Consider the following 14,992-nt stretch of genomic DNA (forward strand, 5'->3'; position numbering starts at 1 on the left):
GGTCATAGCAGCTTTTCTTGTCACCACAGTGTTCTACGGGAATTTTATGCCTTGATGCTGCTTATTGTGGCCCAAGAATTGTTATTTTGAGTGTGCTGTGCACACACAAGGTCGAGCCGTGCACCAGCTACCATCTACTTCGATGCTGCCATGCCTGCTTGTTGATCTGTGGCTAGTTGCAGCTCCTTGAGCGGAAACATGAAATGCTAATCATCAGCAGTGGTACCAGAGAGAAAAAGTAGCAATAAGTTTTGGGACAAGACAATTTTTTGGGGGGTAATGAGCTCCGAGAGCATGGGCAAACACCATGAGGCCGGTCAAAAGAGCTTTTGTAGAAGCCGGTCAAATGCATATTGTGACACCTGAATAATTTTAGTTTCTTGCTTCTTTGTGAATATAGCTATTATCTTGTCTTAGAAACCAATTCTTCGGGTTTCGGACAGCAAAAATGTTTTGCTGAACTCCATTGGCACAAAACTTCAAGCTGGCAGCGATTGTCTACGCTAAACTCGCCAACAGCATGGAGGTATTGTTGCACTTTGGCTGCATCTCCTAGGGAGCGATTGCTCACTGGCTGTGAAGTGGCTGAGAACACGTGTGCGATCTCACAAAAGAAATAGAGTGCAAATGGTATGCGCTACATCGGAAAGACACAAAAGTGTTGCACTCTTTAAGCTAGTGCAGAAAGTGCAGCCAAATCAGCCAACTATTTTTGCTTTAAACTGAATAATTCTGAAGGAAGTGTATCAAATTTATTAAATTTAGTTTTGACCAAAAAGAAGACCAGGCTAATTTTGCAGATAAAAATGAGGGGAAGAAAGGGTGATGCTTGAATATGGAAAATTTTACTGCATGGGTGTGGCATCAACAAGTCACAGAATTCATATTCATTCTTGGGACTGGTACATAAAAACTTGTCTCTTAAAAATATGAATTTATTGTGTATAAAGCGATAGATATTGTTTCTTGGAGTTGTATTTAAGTGGGACTTAACGAAACTTAAAATGTCTACCTAAAGTTTGTATTGAGTTAAATATCTAATCTAACATTTTGGCATTTTTCTTACTTAGTGATCACATTGCTAAAAACATTTGTCGCAGTTTAAGAATATTCAGCAAGGTGCGCTGGGGTGACTAGGACATTTGCATATTATTCACGATAGCGTCACCTGAACTGCAATATCTTTGTGTTGTTTACCTCTGCAGCAATTTCGAACTGACAAACATAAAATAAAGCCACAGTATATCAATAGATGGCTGTGGCTGCCAGCACAATACCGGCCTTTATAATTCAATACCATAGAGTTTGTTTAAAGAAGCTGGTATAAATTTGTCAGCAATTCAAAAAAATCTTTGAAATGGGAAGATATCATCTTGAGTTAAATATTTTTAAAAACTGAGAGATCTGAACTTTACTTTTGTGAGTAGAGTTAATTGCGTATTCTATTCATAGTGATATTTGTAAAGCTAAGACTAGCTTTTACAAAAAGGACTTCAACTTAAGAAAACTGTACTTTATTTTTGCCAAGTAACAGGCATGCACCTTGCCTCTGCACGTGACCATAGTGAACTCGTTACACACGTCTATACAATGTTTTTTTTTGTCAGTTTTGCTTTCCGACGGAAAACTGTACAATATAGTATTTTTCGAATGGCCTTGTCTCTGGACAACACTCAAATATGTTTCTCCTTTTTAATATGAGTTTAGTGCTTAGGTTATTGTCTACTGGAAATTGCCTCACAATTATGAATGTTGGCATCTCTGCTCTGAAGTGTGTGGCTGCTTCAGTTATCTTTTTGTGTTTGTAAGCTGCAAAAATTTCCATAGGTGGTGTCTCAAAAATAAATGTTGGCTGCATTTAAACCTTTTGAATACTGCAGAAATTATGCAGAAGTCGAGGATATTTATTTGCAATCTATGGTACGTAAGCAAAATAAGCTAATGCATGAATAATAATAATAAGAAGAAATTATGATAAACCAGTATTTTCCAAATGTGTGCTACATATAAAGCGTGACAGCAGTGTGAAAATTGAGTTGGGGTGATTGAAAGAGCAACCAATACGTTTCTGAACTTTATTATTATATTACTTTTTGTGATCTTTCAAGTTAATGCTGAGCGAATGTAGATTATGGACAGCTAAATCGGTGGTTTTTGTTTTCAGTGCGACACAGCTTACCCGCAATTCTGCAGAGGACATTAGGATGTGGAAGATTACATTCGGATGTGAGGAAGCATGTAGAAAAGACTCCTGAAGTTAATTCTTCAGAAGTTTTACATGATGTGCTATGCTGGCTAAGTCCGGTGCACTTAAGCAGCTGTTACTTGGTCAGATGAAGGCAGCATATTAATTTCACAAATATAAATATGTAAAGAATGTTACAGCTTTTAGATAATGAACTGTGAAGTTTCTGATTCACCAAGTTGATGGAGACCAATGCAGGCCCAGAGCCAACATGTCAACCCTAAATAGGTTCACACCATCATCAAGCTGAAGGCAGTTACTTTACATGCTTTCCAAGGCAAAGAATTTATAAAGCTCTAATGAGCATGTGTGTGTGAATATGGACTTTGGCTCATAGTTTGCTACTTTACATTGTGTGTGTGTGATAGAATCTCTACTGGCTTCTAATAAGTGAATAATAGTTCTGGTGCCTTGCAGTAATGGCATTGTTTGCTCTGTAATCGGCAATATCATGCCTCCACCATTATGGCCATAAGCCTCCTCGAAAAATTAAAGCAAATTCATTACAGTGCAGAATAATTATGCGGGTTCATTTAGCACAACAAGGCACAGACTTGGTTGGCCAAAGGCCAGAAGCAGCACGATACCACACTTGAAGTCGAGCTATTCGTCATTGTCTTCACTTGCTTGCAATGATTTCAACATAAGGGTGCAAAACACACTGTAACGAGTGGCATCACAAAAAAAAAAAAATAGCTATGCCTCTGTTAATGATTGACCTGTACCAATTGAACTTTAAAATACCTATACTATAGAGTGACCAGTCAAGTAAAATGTTCATGAACATTTTTCAATGAATTGCACCTTTGTAATGTTTACACCTGCACATTATATCTACTTGACAAAATAGCACATTGCACAAATGCAGTTTGCGTAGCTGCTATAACTTCTGTAATATTTTCAAAAAATGTACCTCTGATTATTCCATCTACTGAATTGCTATATTTAATGCAATAGCCACTGTCAGCTCTTTGACCATTTGTGCGATTCCTCATTGCTAGCATATCTCTCACTGAATGTATATGCACTATTGTCAGAACTGTTTGTTTATTTTACCTTGTATGATTTGACAACTGGCTGAGCTCAAATTTTAATGACGTCTTCAACCTGACTGTGCTACTTGATCACTTAGAAGAAAAAAAAAGGATTGCTGCTGATGATAACCTTTGCAGTGTATGTATGTGATCAAGTTTCCTTCAGCACTTAATCATTTCTGTAGATTTTGTAAGGTTTGATTATCTTGTGCTTAGTTGTGTAACATTTGTAAAAGCAATTGATTGAATTTTTTTTCATGTGGCTTAACGGAGCATGTAAGCCTACTTTTCACTGGACGCATGTGGCATCATTCACATAAGCTGATGGTTCAAGAGGGTTATGGGCTGTAACTAAAATGAGTAACAGTGCATCACATAGGAGAAGCAAAAAGAAAGTGACGAGCTGCTGACGATTGACTAAATTGTATTTCTCGCAGGACACTATAGAAAGGCACCAAAAGAAAATAAGAGATGGAGACAATTGTGTAAAATAAAAGGGAAAAGTGGAATACCAATCATACGTGTAAAAATAATTCAATTTCTTTGTATTGCAGTAATGCCATTTGCACACTTGCGCACGGCACCTATCATGTTCATGCATTAGGCTTCAAATACTCTTTTCTTGCTCCCCTTCGTTTTCTCCTTGTGGCACTGCTTACTGCACGGTGAAATTGGTTGACAGTCAGCATGTCATCTGCTTCCTTCTGTATCTCCCGTTTCATGTGCTGTTAGTGAATTTAGCTTCTTGTACCAACAAGCTATTTCTCTTTTGAAGCTTAAGCAGGATGTCCTCTTAACATCCTCTCATGCTGAGGTGTTGAAACCAGAGCAATATATTTGGGGCAGAATGGTTGGCACACACTGGTGCACCCTTTCTTGTTGTCTTTCAGCAACCCATGGCTGGCAAGCTCTCGGAGTAGCTGCACGACAGTACCGAGGCCCCTCATCAGCTTCAGCTAGCTTGGTTTGTCGTCCACACTGGTGCAGTGTGTGCAATAAGTGCTACAGCAGCGCTGCAAAGCTGAGGCGGCATCAGACAATGCACTACCTGCAGCGAAAGTTTTACAAATGCTCGTACTGTCCACGACGCTACTCTTGGATGGAGACGCTGCATGTTCACATGAAACGCATCCATGGTCAGAACATGTCAGCCTGGCAGCAGTAATGTGTGCTTTTCTTGAGGCCATTGTTCTTAAGAAACATCGTAATAGTTTGTGGTTGTCAAGAAGGCAGTAAAGGCAAAACACAAAATCATTCTTGTCAAGTACATTTGTAAAGGCGACCACCATGAAAACAAGGTGCCGGAGAGGTTCACTGATAGCATCAAGTCAAGAGCAAATGTGTTTGGAACCTTATCAGGATTTGTTTGGTTTAGCTTAAAATAATTCACGTTTGAAAGCTAAAAGATTCATTCTCGGTTTATGTTCTTCAAACCATGGTATTGGCTATGTCCTCGTGCAGTTTCGGAGAGAAAGATATAAAAATAAGGGATTGCTCTAGGCTAGATGCTATCAGTGATATCTCCTCTCGTTGTCATGTTAGGTGTCTTCTGCACATTTGTTTGCCTTTTTCTGTTTGAAAAGGTGAGCTGCAGGTTGAAGACTCTTGTTTGTGAATGCAGTGTATATACTTCTATTTTTGTGATCAACTACAAGAAGCCTCAGTCACCCATTGCCAAATTTTGTAACTGTTGCACTGTTTTAGCATAACTCTTAGTGAAGGTAACCTAGCTGCTGTTTTGCAAGTGTAACCTTTAATCGGGGCTTGATATTTTCATGTAGCATCTCTGTGGCTATAGCAGTACGAGTAAATTTTGAGTTCCATAATCGTCTACAACCATTGCTTGAAATATCTGATGTGAAATTTTCAACTTAACAGCAACCAATAAACTCCAAAATATCTGAATCTATATACATCAATATCAGTGTAAATACTGCTTTTCATGTGTAAAATGGGGTTCTTTGAATGATGCCAAGCTGGACAAGTGGGATTTGCCTATTTTATGCAGGTGCCCAAAAATATGTGTTAGAAGTGTCTGCAATGTATTGTCGAGACCTGAACAGAGGCTTTGAGTCCTGACAGCTCTGAATCTGAACTGCATATTTTAAAGAGTGCATGAGACTCCTCACTCTCCTCAATAAGGGGGGCCGAGGTGGTGGTTTTTGAAACACTGGTTGCATTGGGGCTCTTGCCCATGGGTAGCTTGTGGAAGTCCATGGGACGTGCTGGGTAATGGTAATGACAGTGCTGCTAAGGCCAGCATAGATGATTAAGCATGCTGTACAATGGCCTGTACAGCAGCAACATATGCCGGTCTGACTCTGTTAGCTGCTACTACATTGTGCCAGCCATTGATGCCCCACAAATGTTTTCATGTATGCTTGAGCACAGGAAAGGATCAGTTCTGGACAGGAGGGAGGGGAGGTGGGGACTAAATTATGTTCATGTTGCAAAGTCCTGGCTAACGAAAACAACCAGGCCTCTTATATCATGGCAGTATGGGACAGAGATGAGAGAATGTGCGACAAGGATCAGCAACATAGCCTTGAGGGTTCAGTAGAGGATCGGGCGACTTGCTTGGAAAACAAGGGAATGCTGTGCATCAGCCCAGCAGCTGGTCAGATCCGCTTTTAGAGCCGCGGTAATACCAAGGAGTACAATCAGAAGATGGGCAGATGAGAATACGGCATTTTGCGCAACTACCGTCAATGAAAAAAGATACTTAATGGGTAGGTGCCTCAAATAATTACCTCACCGCCCCCCCCCCCCCCCCAACACACACACATACACAAAGAAAAAGGAAAAGAGAAAAACAGAAACATAGATACTCAAAATTTCTGAAATGCCATAATAATCGGGCTATTTTATGTGTAGTGCAGGACCGAGGCATCTCTGTGTGGTCTCCAATTACCCCTGTCTTATGTTAGCCGATTCCAATTTATATCTCTGCATTTCAGAGTGTCAATTAAACCTCTGCCCTCATTGACTGCATTTCTCTTCCCTTGGCACCAATTCTAATACTGTTATAACACACCAGTTATTCGTTATGCGCATTACACCACTCACCCAACTCAATTTCTTTGTCTTAATCTCTACTAGAATCTACTGTCTTACCTTTCTTAGACAGGCATGACTATTTATCTGAAAGTGTATAATGGCAACTAAAAAGGAGCTATGACTACACAAGGCTCTCAAGAACTTGGCGAATAATGATTAATACTTGGGTGCAATTTGAGAGAAAATGAGAGCCATTTGCAAGGCTTCTAGTTGTGGTTCCTGTTCACCAGTGAATTTTGGGGGTGTTTAAGCATGATCCCAAGTACCATTTAAGCTGACGTCCTCCTAAAGTAGTTGATAGTTATTGTTGAGAACATTGGAGAAGTAAGGGTTGCATCCTTTGTAAGAAAAGCAAGGATGTCCTCCCCTCTTTTTGGGCATGCAAAGTGTGAATTTTAATTAGGAACTTGTACTGCTTGACCCTCTGAAGCTGGTGTACAAATGGTGCTGCTGAGAAGTACTAAAAACAGTGCAAAGTAAACCAAGACAAACGAGAAAAACAGGTCATTGCTTATCCACAACACAGGACAGGTCTTGTCCTGTCTTCCTCCCTTGTCCATGCTCATTTCACATTGTTTTTGCACCGATGGATTCATACCAACTAGCTCGCGTTCGTACCCTTTTAGCTAAAAATAAGTTGTAGTGTACACCACATAAATGGGTGATGCATTTAGATTCTGGAACAATGTTTCCACTGTATTTTAGATTCGAAAGAAACAGTGATTGCAATAGAAATAACACAGCTTTCAGAGCTTGGCTGATGTTTAGCATATGAACCTGTCCTACAGTGGTTTGTGTGCCAGCTTCTCTATTTTGCTGATAAATTTGTTGGGTACTTTAATGTGCCTTTGGTTAGGTGTAATAATATGACGTGAATTTGTCATCTGACTAGTGATGTCCACTGCAAGGTAGGGCTGCCAACTGTCTCTGAATTTAGTGGGATAGTCCCGTTTTTTGAGCAAATGTCCCGAGTCCTGACGTGAGCCAGTTAAGATGGCCAAATGTCCCAACTTTTGTTTATTTCTGCTGAATAACAGCTGGTAAACGAAATTTCTTTTTTATAATGCCTGGTGCTCAGTTGCATATTTATGTATTTTTTTATTTTTTTATTTAGATGTAGGGACATGGGAAAACACTTTCTGTGGAGCCTTGGCCCTGACCTATGCTCCTTAATTAAGAGGGGGCAACCTTGGCCATGAGTGCCTCTGGTGGCGCTGAACATGCCACCTTCCATTTTTGTTGTGGCTTTATCTCCGTTGTAGGCCCTGACTGCTCACATTACCTTTTACCTCTATTGGTAGTCAGGGTAGCCAGGCAACTACTGCGCTTTTCTTGCTGCAATTGCCACATGGTAGGATTAAAAAAACGGTGAAACTTTGTTGCACATACAGACTGGCAGCTCCTGGAAATTAAACAGTGCCAGCCTCCCCCCCCCCCCAATCTGGCTTCGTCCACTTAAAAAGAGTTTGCAACCTTGCTGCAGGATGAAAGCCTCTCCCAACGATCTTAAATTGCCTTCTCGTGAACGTTGTGGTTGTCCATTATCTGCAAAATACGTGGCTGTAGATTTGTTGGAGCAGTTTCCCCGATGGTGCTTTAAACATTACGAGAGCACTCGAACTATGCTGCCTGTTGTGGGCAACCTATTTTTGTGTACATTTGTTCAGAATTGTGCACCATGTCTTAACTTTCTTCAGAGACCGACTTCTTTATGTTGACTAGTTGATATGCAACAGCTTTGTGGTACTTTGCTAAGGTCAGCATAATGAAGTGCGTACTTATGTGCTAGAGGTGTTTTCATGAAGCAGCAATCAGTTATAATATTTCCTCAAGATTATTATTGCCCTCACAATGGTAGTCAGGCTGTATAATTGTAGTAACTGTTGTACTGGCATTAGCTTTCATTGGTGCCATGCAGTATCTTCTCACTGTGACACTTGTCCAAAGTGTATTCTCTACATGTTGGAAAGATCAGTGCAAGAAAGATTGACTAAAGGGCCTGCATGCAAAAGTGCTTACTATATGAAGAAATTTCAGAATAAAAGTAAATGAAAAGCTACTTCCAGCTCAGATATCGGTGATTTTCATTATTGAATTTTGCTCATTGAAAAGAGCTCATCATAGGAACATAGAGGAAGTTTGATGGCATGTCATGATGGCCAAACCTACTCACTGTGAGCTTTGAGTCAGTATAATGTAGCACCATGTTTTGCTTTATTCCTTATCATCCACCACTCATGATCAGCTTACCCTGGCGATAAAGTAGGCAGAGCACTGTTTCTACCATTGACAAAGTCCAAAAAGGAAAAAAGAAAATATGATTTTTGCATTATCCCGGCCCTAATCAGTGCTGACACCAAGAACCAGTGACTGTTGCCATCCTTTAGCTATGACCTTTTATGCTACTGAAAGGAGCAAGCACTAAAGCAAAGGCTGTTACTCTGCCAAAACTAATAGCTTCGACCATATTACATTGAAAAAAAAAAATGAATAGTTAAAAACAGTAATTTGACACAAAATTAAGCATTACTCGGTGGCGCTTTTTCAAGCTGCAGTAAAGCTTTTATATTGTTTTGTTCATATGGTGTTCTAATTCAAAGTTTGTGATGTCTAGATTAATACTGTGGGTGACGATGAACTGTGCACATTCCATCCCTCTTCATTCCTTGAAATGCTTTTTCACTGTTAAGGGACTTAAATGTTGACGTGGTGCTCATTACTTGTGCTGTGCCAGTCCACTTGAGAAGCACAAGTGGTGCGCAGGAGTACAAGTTTTTCTTCTTATTTTTTAAAGTATTCTTAAGCTCTTATGTGCTAGCAAACCTAAAAGGCACAAAGTGTGTGCTTGGATATCAAGATTTGACCCATGCTGTTAACTTTTTTCGTCATATTGCACGGATCTAATGGAAGTGTTTGCATACAAAGTTCTTGTTCATGGTCTCGTGCCTAAATATGATTAACTTCGTTTAGAGGTGCTCCGAACACCTGAGCGACACAATGAATGCACTACCTTTGAAGGATTATGCTCCCGAAACAATTTTTAGAAAAGATATGAATGGAGATATGAGCATAATGTTCAACATCCCCATTCCCCCTTAACTTGTTTGCCCTAAATGGAGGCAGTGTCTATGCAGCAATCCTGTCTATTGTTCCCTTTCTTTTTTTTTACATGGTGCTCTAATGGTAACCATTTGAGGTGGGCCTGTATCAAAGCTGACCAAGACCAACAAAAAAGTAGTGAAAGGACAGGTGGAAAGTGTTAACCGCCGCTAGCCCCTTTCCTGATCTGGAAGGGTGTGCATGCTTGCACACATACTGACACACAGCCAACTACCAAATGATTTATTTAAATGGAATGTGGATGTGAGCGCAGATGTGAAATAGATGTGTTGCGCATGCGCAGGAATTGCACCATGCCCCATGTTCTATTTCAATCAGTTGGTAGTTGGTGCCCTGTATGTCTGTTTCTCCTTTGTGTGTGTCTTTAGTGCCCTAAAATCATGTTTTCCAAATCATTAAATCAGCAGGAACTGAACGAAGGTTCTCAAGCTGTGTGGCTTATTACAGAATTCTTGAAGGGCAGCTGCAATGAAATTTTGAGGCGCGTAAAAAGCACTGTTTCTGATAGTTCTGGATACAAAGTAGTCTTCTTGCAAAATGTTATGTTCAAAACATCAGGAAATGTATGGCAAGCAAATATAGGAAGAAAATAGCATTTTTTTTTTATCAACACTCAAAGAAATGTTGGTACTTCTCACCAGAAAAGACCCAGAACCTCGAACTTTGAGGATGAGTGCGTGTCCAGGAACACATGTCTAGATGTGACAGAAAGGTTAGCACACTTTTGTCATTCCGGGATCTGCAAAATGTCTACTTACTATGAGGTGCCCATGTATTCTGCTAAAATGCTGTTCGAGCACTGTTAATAGAAGGAATGGGTCGTGACAGCGCCATGGTTTTGTCAAAATTACTTTGATTGTGTTTTCTGTTCATTTATAATCAGTTTAGCCTAAGTGAAATTTCATTGCAGTTGGCCTTTAACTGAGGTAATCTTCAAGAGAGTGCTGTTGTGTTGCCATTTTTTTTTCCTTCTCATAAATGCCATTTAAACAAAATAATGCTATATGCAACAGTAAAGCAGCATTTTAGTTTAGTTTGCTTGCTATAATCCTGTGCAAGTCATCCTGAAGTGCAGAGAAATGTAAGCATTAGTTTTTGTGCATGTTTTCTGCTTATGCTGTGGCATGTTTGGCAACATATTGAGACATCCTTTTGTGTAAATTTGTGTTGTGTTTTATCTGTTGCATTCAGTTGAAGCTTCATGTTTAACATGGGGCTCTTGGTCTTAATTTTTGTTCTTTCTACTATTTTTGGTTTGTGAAACAGCTTGTCAACAGACCACACATCAGAACATGGGATTTTGCAAGTGGCTTTGTTTCTTTTAAAACAAATTTGCTACTTCATATGGTTAGTTCTTTGTCTGTTATGAAAAAAAATAGGGATGGAGCTTTATTACTTGCAACAATTTTTTTTAGAATGTATTCATTGATAAGATATTGCATTGCTCTTTAATGCCTGCATGTGCTCTTTGCAGATTTGTGAACCTTGTGTTAATTGCATTTCATGGCATTAAAATGTGTTTTATTTGAATATCACAGCTTCTAAGCAACGATGTCTTTGCAGAAAATGACATGTCTATAGCAGATTTTTTTAATTGTGTAGCACTTTTAACTCTCTTAGGCCTGTTGCTTTGCGAGGTCATAATGAAATTTGGCCTTACTCCCCAGAAATTAATTGCACAGGTGTAGATTTCATGGAACTCTTTGGCCGTTGTTGGCCCTTGCTCTACAGGTGTAGAATTTACCACTTTCTGTATTTCTGAAAGAACAAAGATTGTGACGCTTGCATGCTTTATACTGTGGCATTTGGTACTGCAGGTCCTGTGTGTCGTCAGTGTGCGAAATGGTTGTACTCTTCGATCCAAACAGCCCCACATTATTTATTTATAATTGTTGGTTCAATGTGTAGTAGTGTAGGGTGCTGTAGAGAGTATAGAATAACTGGGCATTGTAAGACAGAGTGACTGCTATGCAATTCCTTCTCGAGTTGCCATTAGCATTTGATGTGAGTGAATAACATCTTTCACATGCTGTAAAACGGCCGATCGTATAGAAATGTGCTCATCTAAATGACTGGCCCCTTTCTGTCATTAAATCTTTGCCATATAGTTTGTCTCTCCTAAAACCTTTTGTACCAGGGCTCTCAAACTTAAGGATCAGGTCACTTATAAAGTACACTACATTATGGTCTACTGTTGCAAGGAACACCAAATTCATATTCTACCAGCCATTACAGCTAAGATTTTGAACATACTCTTGGAAACATTCTTTTTTTTCACTAGATGTCTACATTATGTTTTACATGTACTGCTGCTTTCCATTTAGCTAGATGAATTGTTAAAGCGACGGTTGTAGCTACTTAGGTTGTTCCCTTGATGCTACTTAGGTGTTCATTTTAGGATAAGGCCATAGAATGGATAAATGTCTGGTAAGCTGCAATGTGCGGTGGGGAAGTTTCCTTGGACAACCTCAGTTGTGTTGGGCAAAGGGGGGTGTAAGTACTCAAAAAGACCATGCAAGCCCCTACATGACAGTCGTGTGAGCTGCATGTTTGGCACCCTTGCTTAAAAATATTTTTCCGTGGTGGTTACTTTAAGTAGTGTGATTCATCATTCATGTTTCTCCTGGTCGCTTTGACGGTAATAGTTGCTTTAAAGTTCCAGGAACATGCCTCTTGTGTTCATTTTTCTTAAGATAAGCTTTCAAGATAAATGCCTCGGAACAGTAGTAACTGTTTCATAGAAAGAGGGTCTAATGACTCATGTGGCATCATAACTATTTTACAACTTTATAGCCTACAAGTGTTGATGTTATTGAAATAGCTTACAGCGGTTGCTCTGCTGCATTTGCTAGTGGCTGCACTCTGTCAGCTGTAGAATAGCATTTAATAACTGGACAAACACAATCAAGCCTTGTCATGGCATGCCATGCCACCTAGACAGATTTAGTCAGATATGATGTCACCTGCATATTTTGCATGCCATACTTGTTTTTGACATTTTTGACGTTTTGAATTTTGACATTTTAGAAGTAGGGATGTAAGCCAAGTTTAAGTATACAAAGTGAACAGTGTAGCATCTAATGTATTCAGCCTGTCCTCTATTCTTCGTTTTTTTTTTTTTGAAAACAATATCTTCCTTTGTGAGTTACCCCACTCTTCCGTATCGGGTGTGTGTGCTTCTAGCCTCTTTCATGGGCCGTTGCCAGAAAAAGTGGGCCAATCCCAAAGGTAGTGCGGTCTAAAGCCATTCCCGTTAGTATGGGCCGTCTAAAAATGTGGGCCAATCCTGAAGATAGTGCAGTAAAAAAATTTAAGCAGTCCGACATTCCATCTAATCCCTCACTCATCCTTTTTTCTTTTTTTTTCTTCGTACAGCTATGAATGGGCATTATTTGCCAACTTGAGCAAAACTGCCAGTAGGTGGTGTCCACATTACACCCCCTCCAGTGATCGTTCCATAAGAGTAATGGAAACCATAGCGTTTCATACAATAATTACTAGAGGGAACTAGGGCACTATTGTCTGTGGGAGCTGCAAGCGGGGTGGTTCAGCCAGCTTGGGAAAGATGGGTAATACATGGATTTGCCAGAACTTTGTCCTTATAGCTTCAAATGGCTTCGTGAACTCGTCATCTTAAACAATGCACTTGTGTAATAATTAACTAAATAAGCATTATTAAGGTTGTCTGATGGCAGGACTCGGAACACAGGTCCTTTAGCACGGAAGCCCGATATTGAAACCGTTACACCAAGGACGCATGCATCGACAAGCGGCATAGAATGGCCTTGTGAATTTCTTGCAAACAAGCCAACACATTGAAATGCTTACTGCATCTCGATTTGGCCACCTCCACAGGCACAACCACTGCATTTATTAGCGATTGTGTATGTTTGCAGAGTCTTCTGCACTTAGAAAGTATAGACTGCACTTAAATTTAGGAAAATGAAGGCAGATAAAGCATAATAAACAAAGCCACAAGAGTGTCTGAATCCACGGGCACGAAGATCAGACAAATCCATGTACTACCCATCATTCCTAGGGCAGCTGAGCGACTGCAGTGTCAGAGAAATTGTGTATGTGTGTATTGGACACTACATTAGTGGCTTTCACCTTCAGCTCTGCTTCATTGTGTGCTGTGGTGTGCATGGTTTCATCAAGAAATTAAAAGTGCATGAAGAAGGTGAACAGGGATGTTCACCTTTTTCTGCATTGTTGCAGAACCTCAACTTGGCCTTGCTGTGATTTGTACATTGCGTAGTGATGACTTTAGCTGCACCACTGCTTGCCCATCTGTTCCTTTCCTTTTGTTCTGTTTGTGCAGCAGTGTCACAGTTCTACTGGCGGCCACGGAAGAAGACAGGCACATTTCGTTGTGACGTGTGTGGCAAGCCCTTCAGCAACAAGGCTAATATGCAGCGCCACAAGGTGCTCCATGCAACAGTGCGGGATGTCTACTTTTGCGACGTCTGCTCGCGGCCCTTTTCTTGGAAGAGTAGCCTCGAGAGACACAAGCGTGACATGCATGCTGCACTGGCCAGTGGCTCTGGAGCACAGCGCAATGAATCATCTCGTGTGCATGGCACTTTCCCCAATGTGAGGTGACATCTTGGTGGCACTAACCGGTTTTGTGAGTCTCTTGTGCGCTGCTGAGTGGTGCTGGTGCAGCTGCTCTCAGGCACGTTGATTTTCAGTGTTTGTACATACAGAGACAATGCTGGAAGCGCTTCCACACACAAAAAGGAGAAACTATTTGCCATCAGAAAAATGTGGTCTGGCCTATTCATGCAGTATATTGTGTTGAGTACTGCAGAGAAAAAAAAAGAAAGCACTCATTTGCCATCAGCAACAAAGAAAGTCTCCTTCCTAACAAGCTAAGCGTGGTTCGCTTTTGTTTTTGTAATTTGAGGTTCTCGCATGCCAACAGTTGCAAGGTTGTTTTGGTTTGTTGAACTCTCTTGACCTTGGAGGCCTTATGTATTCTCTTTTTCACTGGTAAGAAAGAAAGCTCCTTATTCCTCAAAAAAGGCTAATGAGGCATCCGTACCCAATTGGACGTATATCTGTCTATTGTAAAGTCATTACAAAGTCGCATGGAGAGTAATTCAGCAGGACAGCCTAGGTATTGAGAGATTTTATTTCCTGCTGCTTTCACTTGTTGACTGCTACCATGTAGCTTGCATCACAATAATTGTGAAAACATGAGCACTTGCCTGACATTCACCACAATGCTTTGTAGGGGTTCGTAAAAGTTATGAATGCATTTATGCTATGCAGCTTATTGCTAATGTTTTCTTTGGCAGCAAAGTTTTTGGCAACAAATATACTGTTGCCAGAGAGGAAAGCTCGAGAATCCATGTGTTTGGCATTTAGCACTCCGACTATGGCAGTACCTTGGTGGTGCCAGTCAGAGTGACATTTTATTATTTGTCATATGTTAGTGAGTACATGTGCGCAGACATGTTTTATTTTGAACCTATGCATTTAAAATTCGTTTAAATTAGGAAAGTAAAACCTGAAATGTTGCTGCACATAGCCA

The 14,992-nt window shown here is 40.3% G+C and overlaps 1 protein-coding gene across 18 annotated transcripts in view; it reads left to right on the top strand.

The window, feature by feature from the left end:
• Positions 1-14,992, top strand: part of LOC135904132 (protein tramtrack, beta isoform-like) — a 227,153-nt gene that overhangs the window by 15,129 nt on the left and 197,032 nt on the right. For 4 of the 18 annotated variants that reach the window (XM_065434773.2, XM_065434768.2, XM_065434766.2 and 1 more), the window contains exons 5-6: positions 4,170-4,415; positions 13,778-14,049. The exons of 7 other annotated variants lie outside the window; for them this stretch is intronic. In XM_065434773.2, coding sequence (XP_065290845.1) covers positions 4,170-4,415; positions 13,778-14,049 — 518 coding nt within the window. Of the gene's footprint in view, positions 1-4,169; positions 4,416-13,777; positions 14,055-14,992 lie in introns of all 18 variants that reach the window. 7 more of the 18 variants (XM_065434781.2, XM_070531584.1, XM_070531585.1 and 4 more) reach the window with 3 other exon arrangements.

The sequence above is a fragment of the Dermacentor albipictus genome, chromosome 1 (genome assembly GCF_038994185.2).
Source record: "Dermacentor albipictus isolate Rhodes 1998 colony chromosome 1, USDA_Dalb.pri_finalv2, whole genome shotgun sequence".
In the NCBI taxonomy this organism is placed as follows: Eukaryota; Metazoa; Arthropoda; class Arachnida; order Ixodida; family Ixodidae; genus Dermacentor; species Dermacentor albipictus.